The 17,221-nt window shown below is 38.0% G+C and overlaps 1 protein-coding gene and 1 long non-coding RNA gene across 2 annotated transcripts in view; one reads left to right on the forward strand and one right to left on the reverse strand.

Annotated features, from left to right (window-relative positions):
* The window catches only part of Tmcc1 (transmembrane and coiled-coil domain family 1), a 188,179-nt gene that overhangs the window by 124,256 nt on the left and 46,702 nt on the right, over nt 1-17,221 (reverse strand). Inside the window, exons 2-3 of the mRNA XM_031383045.1 lie at nt 9,301-9,356; nt 4,999-5,690 (exon numbers count right to left, since the gene is read on the reverse strand). Of these exons, the coding sequence (XP_031238905.1) occupies nt 4,999-5,562 (564 nt within the window). The 5' untranslated portion in view covers nt 5,563-5,690; nt 9,301-9,356. The remainder of the gene's footprint in view (nt 1-4,998; nt 5,691-9,300; nt 9,357-17,221) is intronic.
* The window catches only part of LOC116099446, a 14,400-nt gene continuing 5,690 nt past the window's right edge, over nt 8,512-17,221 (forward strand). Inside the window, exon 1 of the long non-coding RNA XR_004122250.1 lies at nt 8,512-8,575. This is a non-coding gene — a long non-coding RNA (uncharacterized LOC116099446). The remainder of the gene's footprint in view (nt 8,576-17,221) is intronic.

Genomic DNA, 17,221 nt, shown 5'->3' on the forward strand with positions numbered 1-17,221 from the left:
GGAGCAATTGTACTTCTTGACTGTCACCTCACAGCTAAGCTCTCTGAAACCTTAGCTAGATTTTCTCCCGTGTTATTCCATTATGAATAAAACTGGTCAAAAAAAATACCCCTCTTATATTTTTAAAATTTACTTTTGACAGTTTTTATTATAATATTAATATATAATTTCTTCCCTCTAATCCCTCTCATATGTCCCCCCCTTTTACTCTCATATTCACGGTCAGTTTAATTACTGATACTATATACATCACATACATGTATTTATTCCTAAATACATGAATACAACCTGCTCATACATATTATGCCACCTATGGTATTATTATGCTAGCTATGATATCAGGGATAACTACTTGGTATTAAATAACCAATTAGGCGGGCTCTTCCAATTTCTAACTACATGCTAAATATTTGTCCTTATTTTTTTTTGTTTTTATTGTTTCTTTTCTCTTAAATATTTGTCCTTATATCTATAGATAGATTTAGTTCTCACTCCTCATTAAAGAAACATATTTTTGTAAGAGACAAATTATTACAGAAAACTACAACCAATCAAAATAGAGAGAACAAGAGAACACATTGTGACCAATACAAATTACATCTGTAATAGAATTCCTGTACCTAAGGCTTAGGGATCATATCAGAATAGGAGGTTGAAAGATTGTGAAATGCAGAGGAACGAGAAATTTGCTCAAACTCTGCCTCCTAGAAATGTCAGAGAAACTACAGACCCATGAAGTTTTATCAAACAAGACCTGAACACCACCAATGGACATGCTAACACAGGAGGAGTCTCAACCCTAGACAACTATGGGCAACCAGGAAATACTAACAAGAGGAAAATTGATCTTCCTCAAGGAAGAATCCCTCTAATTATTTTCAACATGCAAGTCCCTTTCAGAAATCTTAGTAACTCCCTACTTCCAATCATATTATCAAACTAATTAGCTTCCCACTCATATTGCTCAGACCTTTCTCCTAAGCTAAAAATTTTAAATTTAGTTATGTACATTCCTCTAATCTTTTCTCTATGTCTCCTGAAGTTCTGCTTATTCTCAGTAGGGTTTTATGTGAGGTATAAAGAATTAACATACCCGGTCCTAGCTTTCCAGGGAGCAACTAAGTATTTGTACTACTTTTGGGCCTCTTAGCTAAGACTAAGTCTTGGAGTGTTTTGCAGTTTTTCTTTGTATTTCAATTTCTTTGACACCCGGGTACCTGCATTGGTTTTGTTATTTTTTGACAGAAAGGTATGTTCTGATAGAGCGTCATAGTTCTAGGACTTTCTGCAAGACCCATATTGTCTAGAATACCCCTGCAATTTGCTTCTATCTTTAGCACTCCTCTGGACTTGCACTGCTCTTAATTTTAGTAACATATGATCATGTATTGCCTTTGCACTGCTGAGAATGAGATCTAAGATGCTGGCTATTTATTAGCTAAGCTGTCCAGGAGGAGGGTCAGGACACACAGTGAGTAAGCAGTCACCTCTATCAGCTCTGAACAACTCAGCAGCAACTATTATACAACTATTTTAATTTTCTAAGTTTCTCAAGAAAAATTGGGAAATAAAGCTAGTGTACAGTATTTCCAGACTGGAAGACACCTGAAATATTATTCAGCATAATGACCTCCTCCTGGAACTAAAGAAATAAGAACTAGAAAATTTTATTTCCTTAAGGTCACACTGATAACAGAATTTAATGACAAATACAGAACTAGGACCTAAATCCCTAAGTTCCTGATGTCAGGGCCTGGCTACAATCACACTGTTTCTTAAGATGTGACTTACTCCTGCCCTCCCAACAACACTGTAAAGTCTTTGATAACAAGGTAATTGTACTGGCTGGTTTTGTGTGTCACTTGACACAGGCTGGAGTTATCACAGAGAAGGGAGCTTCAGTTGGGGAAGTGCCTCCATGAGATCCAGCTGTGGGGCATTTTCTCAATTAGTGATCAAGGGGGTAGGGCCCCTTGTGGGTGGTGCCATCCCTGGGCTGGAAGTCTTGGGTTCTAAAAGAGAGCAGGCTGAGCAAGCCAGGGGAAGCAAGCCAGTAAGGAGCATCACTCCATGGCCTCTGCATCAGTTCCTGCTTCCTGCCCTGCTTGAGTTCCAGTCCTGACTTCCTTTAGTGATAAACAGCAGTGTAGAAGTAAGCTGAATAAACCCTTTCCTCCCCAACTTGCTTCTTGGTCATGATGTTTGTACAGGAATAGGAACTTTGACTAAGACAGTAATAAACTGATTTTAGTATTGCTAATATCTCAAAGTATTAATCTATGTTTAAGGGATACTTAATGAATCTTAAAATAAAGTCTTTGTTATAAGAAAAGATTGGTTGATGAAGATACCCAAACATAGACCTTGGGGCTCCACATACATACACTCAAAACAATTTGATCTATGGTTAGTATTCATACTGTTTGTAGTTTGAGTATTAGCATTTTGAATCTTTATAAGCTTATCTGTGGTCATAGCCATGTCTGTTCTAAGATATTTCTGGTAGAGGGACTGGAGAGATTGCTCAGTGAGTAGAAAATACTTCCTATGCAACCTTGAGTACCTGAGTACAAACCCCCAACTCTAGAACTCAGATGTGGTGTGGGTGTGGGTGTGGGCATATGTGCACGTAAACTCCATACATAGAGCTCAAAAGCATTTTCTATGTGTTCATAGGTTAGGATCAGAGAATTATCAAAAATACTGTGGAAGAACTATAAACAAAAACTATGATTAAAATTGAGCTGATTTTATAAAACAGCCAAATTTTTTTTTTTAAAAAAATCCAAGGGTCTAAAATAAAACCACCTGAATTTTCATAACTAAATGCCATTTGCTAATTTTTTATTATAAAATAACTTATACTCATTATAAATAAATTTTATAAATTACAGAAAGAAAAACTATGACATTCTTGTACAAAGAATACAGTAGCTAGAAAACATACCCATTTAAGGCTGGGTGTGGTGTCAGACACCTTTAATTTCAGCATTCAAGAAGGAGAGGCAGGTGGACCTCTGTGAGTTCAAGGGTAGTCTGTTCTCCAGTGAGTTCTAGGCCAGCCAGTTCTACACAGTGAGACTTGTCTCCAGTAAATAAATAAATATATAAAATAAATAAATTTTTAAAAATTGAGATTACTTAAGCTCTGAAACATTCTAGTTGTGAAACAAGCTAGTTATGAAACTATGAGCATACTTAACTTCCTATGTTTCTGCTGTCTCATCAACAACAATGAAAAAACAATCTATCAAAGCCAAGTGTAGGGCTGCTTGAACATCAAAGAGAAAATTACATGTGTTTAAACATACTTCCTGCAACATTATAAGCAAATAAATAAATAGCAGCTATCATTTTGACTGTCATTATATATCATAAGGTCTACTCCTAACTCTCAGTTTCAAGTATTATTTTGAAGACAACTATATTACAATGTATTTTCATATTCTCAATATATAAAATGATGAAAAAACTGTGATATTACAGCAAGCTATGTCACAGTATTATACAATCAGTAAAAATTTACAGTGAAATTGTGGTATAGAAAAATGACCATGGCAGAGTTTTAGTTTAAAAAAAAAAATCAGCATTGAATGAGTTTCTGGTTTTACTTTAAAAATTAATAATACTGAGTAAAAAATGTTTTTAATTTTCCTCAATTGTTTTTCAAATGCAAGTAGTATATTAAAAAACAAATCCGACTAAAATTTTGGCAAGAGCTATTTTTATTGTTCTTTTCCTTTCTACATTTGCAAAGTTTCTACACTGAGCAGGTTTCTTTAGAATTCCAAACATTTAGTTTTTAAATTTTAAATATGAAGCACTTTTGAGAATAATTGCTTGTGACTACCAATCTGCATTTGTGAACTCATTCAAAGATGATCCTCTAACTGACATGAACTGACCAAGTTTATTCTGCCCATTTGTATTACAGACATATGTGGAGATGAGACTACTAATTTCATACATTTGTAACAATTAGTTTCAGTATGTTAAAAAGGTTTTTCAATAGGGAAAAACTGATCCCAATAAACAAAAAAGGAAAACAGAACCTCTGGGCTGGGTAGCTGAGTTGTTAAAATGCTTGCCTAGAATATACAAGGGCCTGGGTTTAATCCTGGGTTTAAGCACTGGATCAACTGGTTGTGGTAATACAGGGTTAAAATCCTACCACTTGGGCTGAGTGGTAGTGGTGCATGCCTTTAATCTCAACACTCCAGAGGCAGAGGCAGAGGCAGAGGCAGAGGCAGTTAGATTTCTGAGTTCGAGGCCAGCCTAGACTATACAGTGAGTTCCAGAATAGCTAGAGGTACACAGACAAACCCTGACCAAACAAACAAACAAATAAAACAACAAACAAATAAAAAACCTAGGACTTGAGAAGTAAAAGCAGGAGGGTTAGAACTTCAAAGTTGTCCTCTGCTACACAGTAAATTTGAGGATAGCTTGAACTACAAGAGATATTTCCACCACTATGAGATGACTCAGTGGGTATTTATTGCCAAGCTTGTTGAATTCAATTCCTGGAACTCATATGACAGAAGGAGAGCATAAACTCCTGCCAGTTCTTTTCTGGCATATACACACTCTTTGTGATACGCCCCTCCACACAAACACACAAATAAACATGAAAAACAAAAATGCAGAATCTCCAATGATCAACAACCCATGATTGTTCTAACAATATTCAATCTCTATCATGTCAAAGATACGTTTTGCACATTGGTACAAGTAAAACTGAATTGTTTTCTTTCTCACATTACACACATTGGCCTAAAACATATTTGGTCTCAAACTCACTACACAGACAATTCCTGATCCCCCCCCTGCCTCCCCTGCCCCAAGCACTAGAGAATTACAAGTGTGTAGCACTAGACCCATTTTATAAAATTTTAAAAAAATCTAACTAAAACCAAAATATTACTTAAAACCAGACTGGTCATTTGTCATGTGCACACCTGTCAAAACAGCAAGTTAACAGAAATCTAACAGACTTACCCGTTCTGCAGTTGCCTCCTCTCCAGGTACACACACAGCAGCAGCACAAGCTATTTCCATCACAGAAGAGCTGGTAGGAGCATCAGTTGTGGATGAAGACCTGGGTCGACCTGACTGTATAACAGCTGCCACCTCTTGGCCAGATTTCCTGTTGATTTGGGGACTTCCCTTTGGGGCTTCTGATTTGCCCCGCCTACTATGCAAGCTTGTCCCTCTCTTCATCTTGGGTGGCACTCGGATCTGCTGGAGAACACGATTCAGAGCTGTGGGATGGGTGGAGACACCATCAATCTCAGCACATGCGTTCTGACTGTCCAGATCCACTTCAGGCTCTGGATCTGTCTGAATCTGCTGCACATCGTGTGGAGACACTGATGACCTCCTGCGCTGGTGCTGGAAGAGATGCTTCAAGCCTTGGCCAATCACATTAATGTTCTCCAGAGCATTGTGGGTCATTTTAGATAGCTTTTGTTCTGATTCTGTCTGCCTCCTGGCTTCTGCATCTTGGGATCTGCCTCCAGGATCAGGGTCCTCATATAACTGTTCACTGCCGGAAGGCTCCATCAGTAAGCTTAATAAGCTTATTTGCAAACTCAAAAAATTTTAAACACACCGAGACTTGTCAAATTAGGTAGGCATTTGCTTCAAGAGTGACAATGCATGCAGCTGAGAGATGGAGGCTTCATGCCTACCTAATGTTTACAAAAAAAAAAAAGGGGGGGGGGGAGGAAAAAGGAAAAAAAAAGAAAACATCCTTGTATCATACATCCATGCAGAAATATAGAAACACTACAGTTAAAAGAAAACAAAAAAAAACCATGCAGCTAGCCAAACAGATCAAATATTATATGATTAAGCAATCTTTAATCAGAAGATTAAAAGATATTTTTTCAGATAATGGTTATGTTATTTTCTAGAATAAAAAGCCCAGTACAAGGACACAGAAAATGAAAATAACATTAAAAAAAAAAAAAAGACCCCTTACAAGTTTCAATATAAAAAAAGGATACTAAGGGGCCATCTTGGAATAGACTCCACATTAGCAGTTGGCAGGACAACTAGCCACTGCTTAGAAAATCAAGAGAATAGATCATGTATGTTTAGTCTATCTAAGGCAATTAAATTCTTTTTTTTCAATAATCACGACTCAGTATCAACATGCTGAAACTCAGCAAATTCAGAGAAGAGTGAGAGATAAATATCCCAATTGATGTGGATTTTAGCAAAAATTTGAAGCCTTTTGCTAATATCCAACTATATTCATCAAGCTCAAAGGTAACTAGAAGTGACAGGTTTGTTCTTTTGGGAGGCTAAAACAAAGAAAAACCTTGTAAAATTAAATTCTTGCTGAAGCAAAACAAAACAAAACAATAAATTGTGGCCCCAATAAATGAGTAGTCCAGACAGATCACTCTTCAGAAAGAACAGAGTTTTGCTCAATGCCAACTGTCAAAAGGGAGATTTGAAGGAGAGAGGAAAGGAGGGAGGGTGTGTGTGTGTGTGTGTGTGTGTGTGCTTGTGTGTTTGTGTATGTGTGTGCATGTGCCGTAATCCTAGCACTCAGGAGGCTAACACACGACGATAGAGAGTTCAATGTCAACCTAGACTACATACACAGCAAGTTCTAAGCCAGTCAGGGCCATACAGTGACATTGATTAATTCAAAAACAAAAACAAAAACAGAAAAAAGATTCTCTATCTCTCAACATTATTCTTGACAGAAGATTCCTATTTATTTATATAAACTCAAAAACAAAGATGTAGAACAGTAACTAGGTGCAATCAAACAACAGAGAAAAATGAAAGGTTAAAGGCCAAATAGCTGCCACAAGCAAGTATTAAACACAGGAAAAGGAAGCTGAAACTAAGATCATGACTGTCATGACTACTGAAATCACATGCAGAGGGGAGGGGTGGATGGACTGGGATCAGATCTCTTTTTTTTAATAAAGTGTTTTATTTTTATTGAGTTTGTACAAATATATAAAATTATAGAAATGCATAGAAGCTACTACAGAGGCAAAACATAATGCAGGAGGTTTTTGCATATTTTCTCTTAAGTTTTGTTGTTGTTTAGAAGACTTTAAAACTCCCTACATTACAACGAGTACCCTGAACAATCTGCTCCTGTCAGTTAAGCACTGCAAGTTCTTGTTCTGGGGTATGGATCCTGCTGCTACCAAGTGGCAAGACAGAAAACATGAATGAGCTAGCTCACTGCCACCATGGGCTAAGCACATGCTGAGGGACAGGAGACACAAATCCATGCACAACTCTGGGTGACCATTTTCAGGACTTTTCACCATAGGACACAGACACTGGCACTGTACTCCACGGTCTCCATTCTTTCAAACCTATTTCCTTATCTGCTGACTCTTCATGACTCAAAAGGAGAGTGACAGGGTTAAAAATGCTCATCTCTCACCAGTTCTTTTCTACTTTCTAAACACCATGTCTCTTCATTCCAGGAGGAGGTAACTGAAAGCAGCTGTTCAAGCAGGGAAGCTCCCTGTCCTTCACTGAAATTCTTGTGGCCCCATAGAAACCTTGCCATCCATATGCCCTCCTACCCCTTTCCTAATTCTGCATTTGCATTGGTTTGTTGGTCTCCCTTTGGGATCACAAAGACAAAAAACTCTTATTAGCTTAGATTTAGTGAAGTTTTCTGGGACATTCTGTGGGCAACTTTTGCCAACAGTATGCATGTTTAATTATCCTGACCTTCTCTCCTAAGTCTGCCTGGCAAACTAAGTTACTAAATTATATTAATCTTTGGTTAAAAGGGCTGTGTGACCAACAAACCAGCACGGGTAACAGTGTATATCTATCAAACTATTCTCATACTGGGCTGCTAAGACTGAGAAAATGGGAGGATGTCAAAGCAAGGCCGCCAGGAGGTAGTCGGTGATTTTCCTCATTTTATACTGTATTAGCCACACTGTACAACTGATCTGGTTATTGTTATAAGTAAAATAAAGCCAGTTTACTCCATCAGATTAAAAGATACCGTGAATAAAAGAATGTTACTAAGGTAGCTAAGAAACTAAATGAATTACTACTTATCTCACACATTAAGTATTACAGGAATTGACTACTCAGCATATCTTTCTTTGGGCAGTATGGAGAACTAATCAACTGACCATCTGTCTGCTTCCTATCTGAAAACTTGGAGAATATAGTACATTTTAAATGTCAGTTAACTTTATGTGAGACATTACTAGTATTTGTACACTGGGTTTTGTTTTTTAAAGCTGAACTGACAGACTACAAAGAGATGCTGCCATCCCTAGGGAAGGCTCTTAGGCACAGCTGCAAAGATGAGAGACTGCACCTCAAGATCTCTAAACAGCAAGACTCATCGTAACTACACAACTTAGCACAGGCTTATGGAGCATGCAGCCCTAAATATACTCAAGCTAAGCTTTGAGCAGTAAGCTGTGATTACCCTCTTCTGATAGATAAAATCTCACAAGTGGAACAGCTATTATTTACTGTGACATCACACACACAGAACACGGTCAAAATGTGAAGTCTCCTCTAGTCTCCATAGAGAAAATCTCCAAGGTCCCTGATCAAGGTATGCTAAATATTAACAAAGACCAAGTATGGTAACAAAATAACCAATGACAATAATACTGTCATAACTCCAAATGCTGATGGTAAGAATGTCAGCATTCATGGAACTCAGTAATCTCAAAACACAAGAAATGCTCTGCCATTTTCTTCTCTAAAATAGTAATCCTGGAATAACTAGTAACTGTTAATTAGTTTATGAAAAGACTCAAAATTATATTTATATTCCTGGCTTTACATATACAAGAAGCTAACTATACTCTGGTAAGAAAGGAATTTGGATTTTCTTTTGTTCATTATCTCTAAAGCATCACATTCTTACAGTAAAGGGGAAAAGGAAAAGAGCAAAATGACATGACAGAAGAGATATGAACTATGGAGAAAGAGCAAGAAGCAGCCATGAACATACCAGACATTTTGGTCATTTCAATCAATTCTTAGAATTTCCCACAATTCATTTTTCTACCACAGTTTTCCTTAACACACAATACCTGGTAAGTGCACACTAAGAAAACAAGTTGCTTTGAATTAATATTAGAAATAAAGTGGAAAATTGCTTTGTAAAATTCAACAAATGTTTAAAAGGGTCCTTCACAAAGCCATTCTAAATTATACACAAATTATCTTTTTCTATTCCTTTCTCTTGTCAACATTTTCTGTTTTGTACATGGTAGTCAAAGCTTTTGGCATTGAGTTATTTTCATAGGTCATGAAAACTTGGATACTTGCCTTCATTGCTCTCCCTCAAGCACGTCCTAGGAGCACTGATGTCCTTTTAGGAGAAGCTGAAAAGCAAGCATAAGAATGAAGTGAAATTTAGCTGGGAGCTCACCTTTTACAGACAAACAAGAAAGGTTGAATGCACAGAAAATATTACAATTTTATGTTCTACTAGTAGGAAGGGGTAGAATCATTTTTTTAGTTTTTTATCAGCATTTTCTAATTTTTAAAAAGTAAAACAAAAATTGTAGTCAAGAAAGAAGATACTTTGTAAAAAAAATTAAAATAAACAACACCAAAAAAAAAAAAAAAAAAAGCCACACATAGTGATATACACCTTTCTTTACTCCTAGTAGTCTACAGGCAGAAGCAATTCCTAGCTAATCCAGTCTACATGGCAAGTCCTAGGTCAGCCAGAACACACAATGAGTGGGTGGGTGGAGGTGTCACAGGTTACAATAAATATTTTAATATGATCATACTGAGTAACAACCAGATACTGTTATCAGTTGTAGTCTTGAACATGAAAATTTAAAAGATGCACAGGAAAACATAATTTCATAAACATTTTTTCAAGAACTTTCTGTCACAAACATCTGCAAGCTTTCATTAAAGGAAATTCTAAAGCCAGGCATAGTGGCCTAACACTTATGACTCCAGCACTTACCAAGATCACAAACTGAGTTGGCCTGGGACACCTAGCAAACTCCAGGCCAGCCCGGAGCACACAGGGAGAACCTATCTCAAAAAACTTGGAGTATGGATAAAGGATGGAAAAGGGGAGCTAATTATAAAATCTATTTACTATGTACAACTGAGAATTGAAATGTATCAAATTGAAAATTCCTTGGAAAACTAGTTTCTAATAGTCATCACTACAGACAATTTATTTACAGAAGCATCAAAGAAATAGGTTATGTACTCAACATTTTAGAGGCCAAATATAAATTTACTCTCAGGGAACTCACATAGGACAGAAAACAAGATTTGTAAAACTGCACAAAGCAATGGAGACAAACTAAGAAACTAAACTAGAAACAGAAGAGACAGTTCATTTTGTAAAGCATGAAATCCTGAGTTTGATCCAGAACCCACATAAAAAGCCAGTTGTGGGGGCTGGAGAGATGGCTCAGAAGTTAAGAGCAGTGTCTGCACACTGCTCTTCCAGAGTCCTGAGTTCAATTCTCAGAAACCAAATGGTGGCTCATAAACATCTATAATGAGATCTGGTGCCCTCTTCTGGCCTGCAGACATACATGCAGATAAAACACTGTATATATAATAAATAAATCTATAAATAGAACAAAAACAAAAACAAAGTTATTCCAAAAGAAAAAAACAGTCATGTGTGCTACATTTACACTTGCAGTCCCAGCACCATTAGGGAGGTGAGGACAGGTGGATCCCTGAGGCTTGCTAGCCTGGCAAGCTGGTGAGTAACAGACCAGTGAGAGAGCCTGTCTCAAATAGAGCGGGTGGTACCTAGACTCCTGGCCTCTGACCTCCATAGCATATGCACCCAAACCCAAACACAAAGGAACACGAACATGTATGTACATGTGCTTGAGTGCATGCGGGTGCATGCAGGCGTGGGCGTGTGCACACACACACACAAACACATACACACATACATGGGGGGAAGAGAGGGAGGGAGGGAGGGGGAGAGAGAGTATGAATGATTATAGTCACCAGATGTGGTGGCACACACTTTTAAGCCCAGCACCTGGAAGGCAGAGGCATGAGGATCTCTGTGAGTTTGAGGCCAGCATGGTATACAAAGTGAGTTCCAGGACAGAAAGGGCTGTTATACAAAGAAATGCTGTCTTGAAAAACAAAAATTATTACAGTCACCATTAGAAATCATGTCTCAATAAATATTTGTTCCCTTAAAATGCTTCTGTCAAGCATTTGTCACAGCAACAGAGAGTGAACAGTACACATGGTACACAAAATATTTAATATCCAACTCTATCTTCTTCTTGACTTCTTTGGGATTCCTTTGCATTAAGTTCTCAGTAAACATCCTATTATTACCACTGTTTCTTTGTCACAGCTTTATTTACAGTGTTGAAATTCTTCCCTTTCAGTAAAAATTTAAAAATCAATTTCTTCTACTCCTTGTAGCTTTTCCGTCTTTTAACATATGCTTAGCTTAACCTGAATAACTACCTGGCTTAGCATGTTTTATACAAGATAAACAACACAGGAAAAATAAAGTTTATAGTTGTAAACTCCTGGGTTAGGCTGAAGAAATTTTAAGGAAATATTAAAAAAACAAAAATAGCATGATGCATTAATCTTTTATGGCCAAAAGAATAGGCATACCCACAATCTACTACCAAAGTGATAGAAAACTGCTAGTTATGCTACCATTAAAACTAAATGTGTACAGTATTTTATACATTCTTTTTTTAAAGATTTATTTATTTTATGTATATGAGTACACACTGTAGCTGTAAGATAGTTTCGAGCCTTCATCTGGTTGTTGGGAATTGACTTTTAGGATCTCTGCTTGCTCTGGTCAGCCCTGCTCGCTCGGGCCTACCCCGTTTGCTCAGTCCCTGCTTGCTCCAGCCCAAGGATTTATTTATTATTATACATAAGTACACTGTAGCTGTCTTCAGACACCCCAGAAGAGGGCATCAGATCTCATTACAGATGGTTGTGAGCTACCATATGGTTGTTGGGATTTGAACTCAGGACCTTCGGAAGAGCAATCAGTGCTCTTACTCACTGAGCCATCTCTCCAGCCCACCTATTTCATTCTTGAATGAGGGATGGGTGACTAGTAATTCCATTAGCCTAGCAAAAGATCCACTACACTGGTACAAAAGGAAAACAGAATTTAAACATAAAAACCATCAAATGGGGAGAAAGCAAGATTACTGAACAGGTGTGACACATGAAAAGCTAAAGCAAACCCAAATATATCAGTAATTGTATTAAGTATGGAAGTACCAAAAGACGGAAAGTATTAATGAAAAAATTATTTTGTTACTTACAAAACTCACATGTAAAATTGGACAACAAAAAATAAAAAGTAAAAACTACAGAAAAACCATAAAAACAAATTAGGAGAGCTGCACTACCTCATAGCAATACCTAAGGAAAAGTTTAAAAGTCACTTGCTGGATAGCCACTAATGTCATGGAAAAACAAAGGGGGTAAGAGGATTGTTTAGTATTGTGATGAATACATCCTTAGACCCAGGTTCTGCACAAATTTGAAGCTTACCCAGAACATCACAAAATTCTCCTGACCCTCTACTACCAACACTAATCTAAACACAAATAACAATGGAACACAACTGAGAAAGCTAGAAAACAATGGTATTCTGAGAACAGGCACAAAAAGGCAGACTCACAGGGAACAAAGATTACTAAGAAAAAAATTGAAGCCTTTGGTTACCATGGCAACAGTGAATGTCAAATTCAGTAGCCCACAGAAGTAAACATAGCTAACCCCTAAGTAGAATGACACAAATCTCCACTCTAGTAGAGAAATCCCGACAAATAGTAGACATGAACTTGTTGTCAATATATCCAGATATTTTCCTCAGTATTTTATTATATAAAACACATACCTCCTTGAACAAAAATATGGCAAATATACTAAAGGTAGCAATAAAACCCCCCTTGTATAAACAACATAATCATCAGGCCCAGACTCATGACATACATTTTGGAATAGCCAAGGAATTTTAAGCAGTGCTAATTCAGTAAAGGCTCCAATGGAAAAGGCAGACAGCATGTAAGACCAGACAGAGAATTTTACAAAGAAATAGAAACCATAAAAAACCAAATGGAAGTGCTAGAATTGAAAACACAGTGCCAAAGAAAAATGCTTTTTCTTTTTTCTTTTGTTGTTTTTGTTTGTTTTTCAAGACAAACTTTCTCTGTGTAGCCCTGGCTATCCTGGAACCTACTGGGATTAAAGGATTTTACACTCACCACCTGGTTAAAGAGGACACTTACACATATACTGAAACAGTGTACTCCAAATCTTTGGGGGGAAATAAAAACACCCCAGAGGCCAACAGAACTAAAATATGAAAAGGAAAGAAAGTGAATTATCTTAACTTCAAAAACACCCAAGAACCCCATTACACACTTCTTCGGGTGTTCTTTTACTTGAAAGCAAACACACGGGCAGTTTGTCTATTTTATTTCGATAGGTAGCACTATTCTGCTATGTGCCATGCTTTCCCTTTTTTAACTGCTCTCTTGGCCTTTGGCTTCCCTTCAGTTAACCATGATGTGCTTATGCCTGTTTTGAGGGACTTATCCTCTGGTGTTTTCACACTTTCTTATCTGTGGTTGTTGCCTTTAGTTTTTTAACTAAAAGAACCACACTAGAGCTGTTTATAGCAGCACAATGACAGCTTATAACAGGAAGATATATATACACCTTACCAAAAGCTGTGCCACGGAATCTTCATGAACCATTGATTCTGTATAAATCCTCCTCCTTCCACTGCTCAATGTTGACTGGTACTCACAACTGTGTGAGTTCAAAAGCATAGCAGCCATGCCATGGCATGCCCAGGAGTTAGTACTCTATACCATCCCCCTACTTTTCTCTGGCTCTTACATTTTTCTCACCCCTTAATCCACAACATTCTCTGACTCCTGGAGGTTGTAAAATAGTTGTTCCATTTGTAACTAGGTATTCCACAGTCAGTTAGTCTCTGTAGGTTAGCCATTTGTGAATCTCTCACCAGCAACTTCTGCAAAAACTTCTCTGACCAAAGCTGACATCACCACTAGTGTATGGGCATAAACAGTTCTTTAGAAGGCAATTTGACAGGCACATTATGTCATTTAGCAAAGCAACACTACTTGCTTCCTCATTAGGGCTTAGAACTCACCTCAGCCATAGAATTTTGATCAATTTTATGGTAGCAGAGATAATCTCCTCACCATAAAACAGGCATTGAGCTGAATCAGAAAGCAGTGTGTTATCCTCACACTAGCCCTACAACAATGAGCTCATTTTGCTGCCTGACTGGTCAGCATTATTGTACACAGGATATCCACTTGAGTAAGACTTTCACTGAAAATTCTCTCACAATGCATCTTCCAATACTACGAGGGATAGCCAGCAGGAAGGATGTTTCTGGCCCATTTCCAGCTTGACTTATTTGTCCAGCAACCAAGGTACATGACAAGTCAGGCTTTAAATTTGAGAGTATATATGTGAGTAACAGTAATTTAACAGAAGAAAAAAATTAGAGACAAAAAGGGTAAAAATAATCTGTAACATTATTTCTTTGCTGACAGATCTTTTTTATTTTTATTAGATATTTGTTATTTACATGTCATATGATATCTCCTTTCCCAGTTTCCTCTCCAAAAAAAAGAAAAAAAGGAAAAAAAAAACAAAACCCTGTTTCCTCTCCCTCTCCCCTTGCTCACCAACCCACCCTCTCCTGCTTCCTGGCCCTGGCATTCCCCTACACTGGGGCATAGAACCTTCACAGGGCCAAGGACCTCTCCTGCCCTTGATGACCAACTTGGCCGTCCTCTGCTATACATATGCTGCTGGAGCCATGAGTCCCACCATCTGTACTCTTTGGTTGGAGGTTTAGTCCCAGGGAGCTCTGAGGGTATTAGTTAGTTCATATTGTTGTTCCTCCTAAGGGGCTGCAAACTCTTCAGCTCCTTTAGTCCTTTCTCTAGTTTCTTCAGTGGGGACCCTGTACTCAGTCCAATGGCTGTGAGCCTCTACTTCTGTATTAGTCAGGTACTGTCAGAGCCTCTCAGGAGACAGCTATATGAGGCTCCTGTCAGCCAGCGCTTGCTGGCATCAACAATAGTGTCTGGATTTGATTATTGAATATGGGAAGGATTCCCAGGTGGAACAGTCTCTGGATTGTCCTTCCTTCAGTCTCTGCTCCATAGTTAGTCTCTACAACTCCTTCCATGGGTATTTTGTTCCTCCTTTTGAGAAGAAACGAAGTATCCACACTTTAGTCTTCCTTCTTCTTGAGTTTCTGTGGTTTGTGGATTGTACTTTGTGTATTCCGATCTTCTGGGCTAATATCCACTTATCAGAGAATGCATACCATGTGTGTTCTTTTTTGATTGGGTTACCTCACTCAGGATGATATTCTCCAGATCCACCCACTTCGTAAATTCATTTTTTAAAATCACTGAGTAGTGCTCAATTGTGTAGATGTACCATATTTTCTGTATCCATTCCTCTGTTGAGGGACATCTGGGTTGTTTTCAGTTTCTGGCTATTATAAATAAGGCTGCTATGAACATGGTGGAGCATGTGTCCTTATTACATGTTGGAGCATCTTCTGGGTATATGCCCAGGAGTGGCCTAGCTGGGTCCTCTGGTAGTACTATGTCCAATTTCCGGAGGAACTGCTAAACTAATTTTCAGAGTGGTTGTACCAGCTTGCAGTCCCACCAGCAATGAAGGAGTGTTCCTCTTTCTCCACAACCTCTCCAGCATCTGCTGTCACCTGAGTTTTTTAGCCTAGCCATTCTGACTGGTGTGAAGTGGAATCTCAGGTTGTTTTGATTTGCATTTCCCTGATGACTAAGGATGTTGAACATTTCTTTAGGTGCTTCTGAGCCATTCGGTATTCCTCAGTTGAGAATTCTTTGTTTAGCTCTGTACCCAATTTTTTGATGGGGTTATTTGTTTCTCTGGAGTCTAACTTCTTGAGTTCTTTGTATATATTGGATATTAGCCCTCTGTCAGATATAGGATTGGTAAAGATCTTTTCCCAATTTGTTGGCTGCCGTTTTGTCCTATCGACAGTATCTTTTGCCTTACAGAAGCTTTGCAATTTTATGAGGTCCCATTTTTTGATTCTTGATCTTAGATCATAAGCTACTGGTGTTCTGTTCAGGAAATTTTCACCTGTGCCTATGTGCTCGAGGCTCTTCTTCACTTTTTTTTCTATTAGTTTTAGTGTATCTGGTTTTATGTGGAGGTTCTTGATCCACTTGGACTTGAGCTTTGTACAAGGAGATAGGAATGGATTGATTTGCATTCTTCTACATGCTAACCACCAGTTGAGCCAGCACCATTTGTTGAAAATGCTGTCTTTTTTCCACTGGATTGTTTTAGCTCCTTTTCAAAGATCGAGTGACTATAGGTGTGTGGGTTCATTTCTGGGTCTTCAATTCTATTCCATTGATCCACCTGCCTGTCACTGTACCAGTGGCATGCAGTTTTTATCACAATTGCTCTGTAGTACAGCTTAAGGTCCAGGATGGCGATTCCACCAGAGGTTCTTTTATTGTTGAGATTAGTTTTCGCTACCCTAGGTTTTTTGTTATTCCAGATGAATTTGCAAATTGCTCTAAGTCTGTGAAGAATTGAGTTGGAATTTTGATGGGGATTGCATTGAATCTGTAGATTGCTTTTGGCAAGTGGCCATTTTTACTATACTAATCCTGCCAATCCACAAACATGGGAGATCTTTCCATCTTCTGAGATCTTCTTCGATTTCCTTCTTCAGAGACTTGAAGTTCTTGTCATACAGATCTTTTACTTGCTTAAGCAGAGTCATACCAAGGTATTTTATATTCTTTGTGACTACTGTGAAGGATACTGTTTCCCTAATTTATTTCTCAGCCTGTTTATCCTTTGTGTAGAGGAAGGCCATTGATTTGCTTGAGTTAATTTTATATCCAGCTACTTTGCTGAAGTTGTTTGTCAGGTTTAGGAGCTCTCTGGTGGAATTTTTGGGGTCACTTAAGTATACTATCATATTATCAGCAGATAGTGATAATTTGACTTCTTTCCAATTCGTATCCCTTTGATCTCCTTTTGTTGTCTAATTGCTCTGGCTAGGACTTCAAGTATGATACTGAATAGGTAGGGAGAGAGTGGGCAGCCTTGTTCCTGATTTTAGTAGGATTGCTTCAAGTTTCTCTCCATTTAGTTTGATGTTGGCTACTGGTTTTCT

The sequence above is a fragment of the Mastomys coucha genome, unplaced genomic scaffold (genome assembly GCF_008632895.1).
Source record: "Mastomys coucha isolate ucsf_1 unplaced genomic scaffold, UCSF_Mcou_1 pScaffold20, whole genome shotgun sequence".
NCBI classification, from domain to species: Eukaryota; Metazoa; Chordata; class Mammalia; order Rodentia; family Muridae; genus Mastomys; species Mastomys coucha.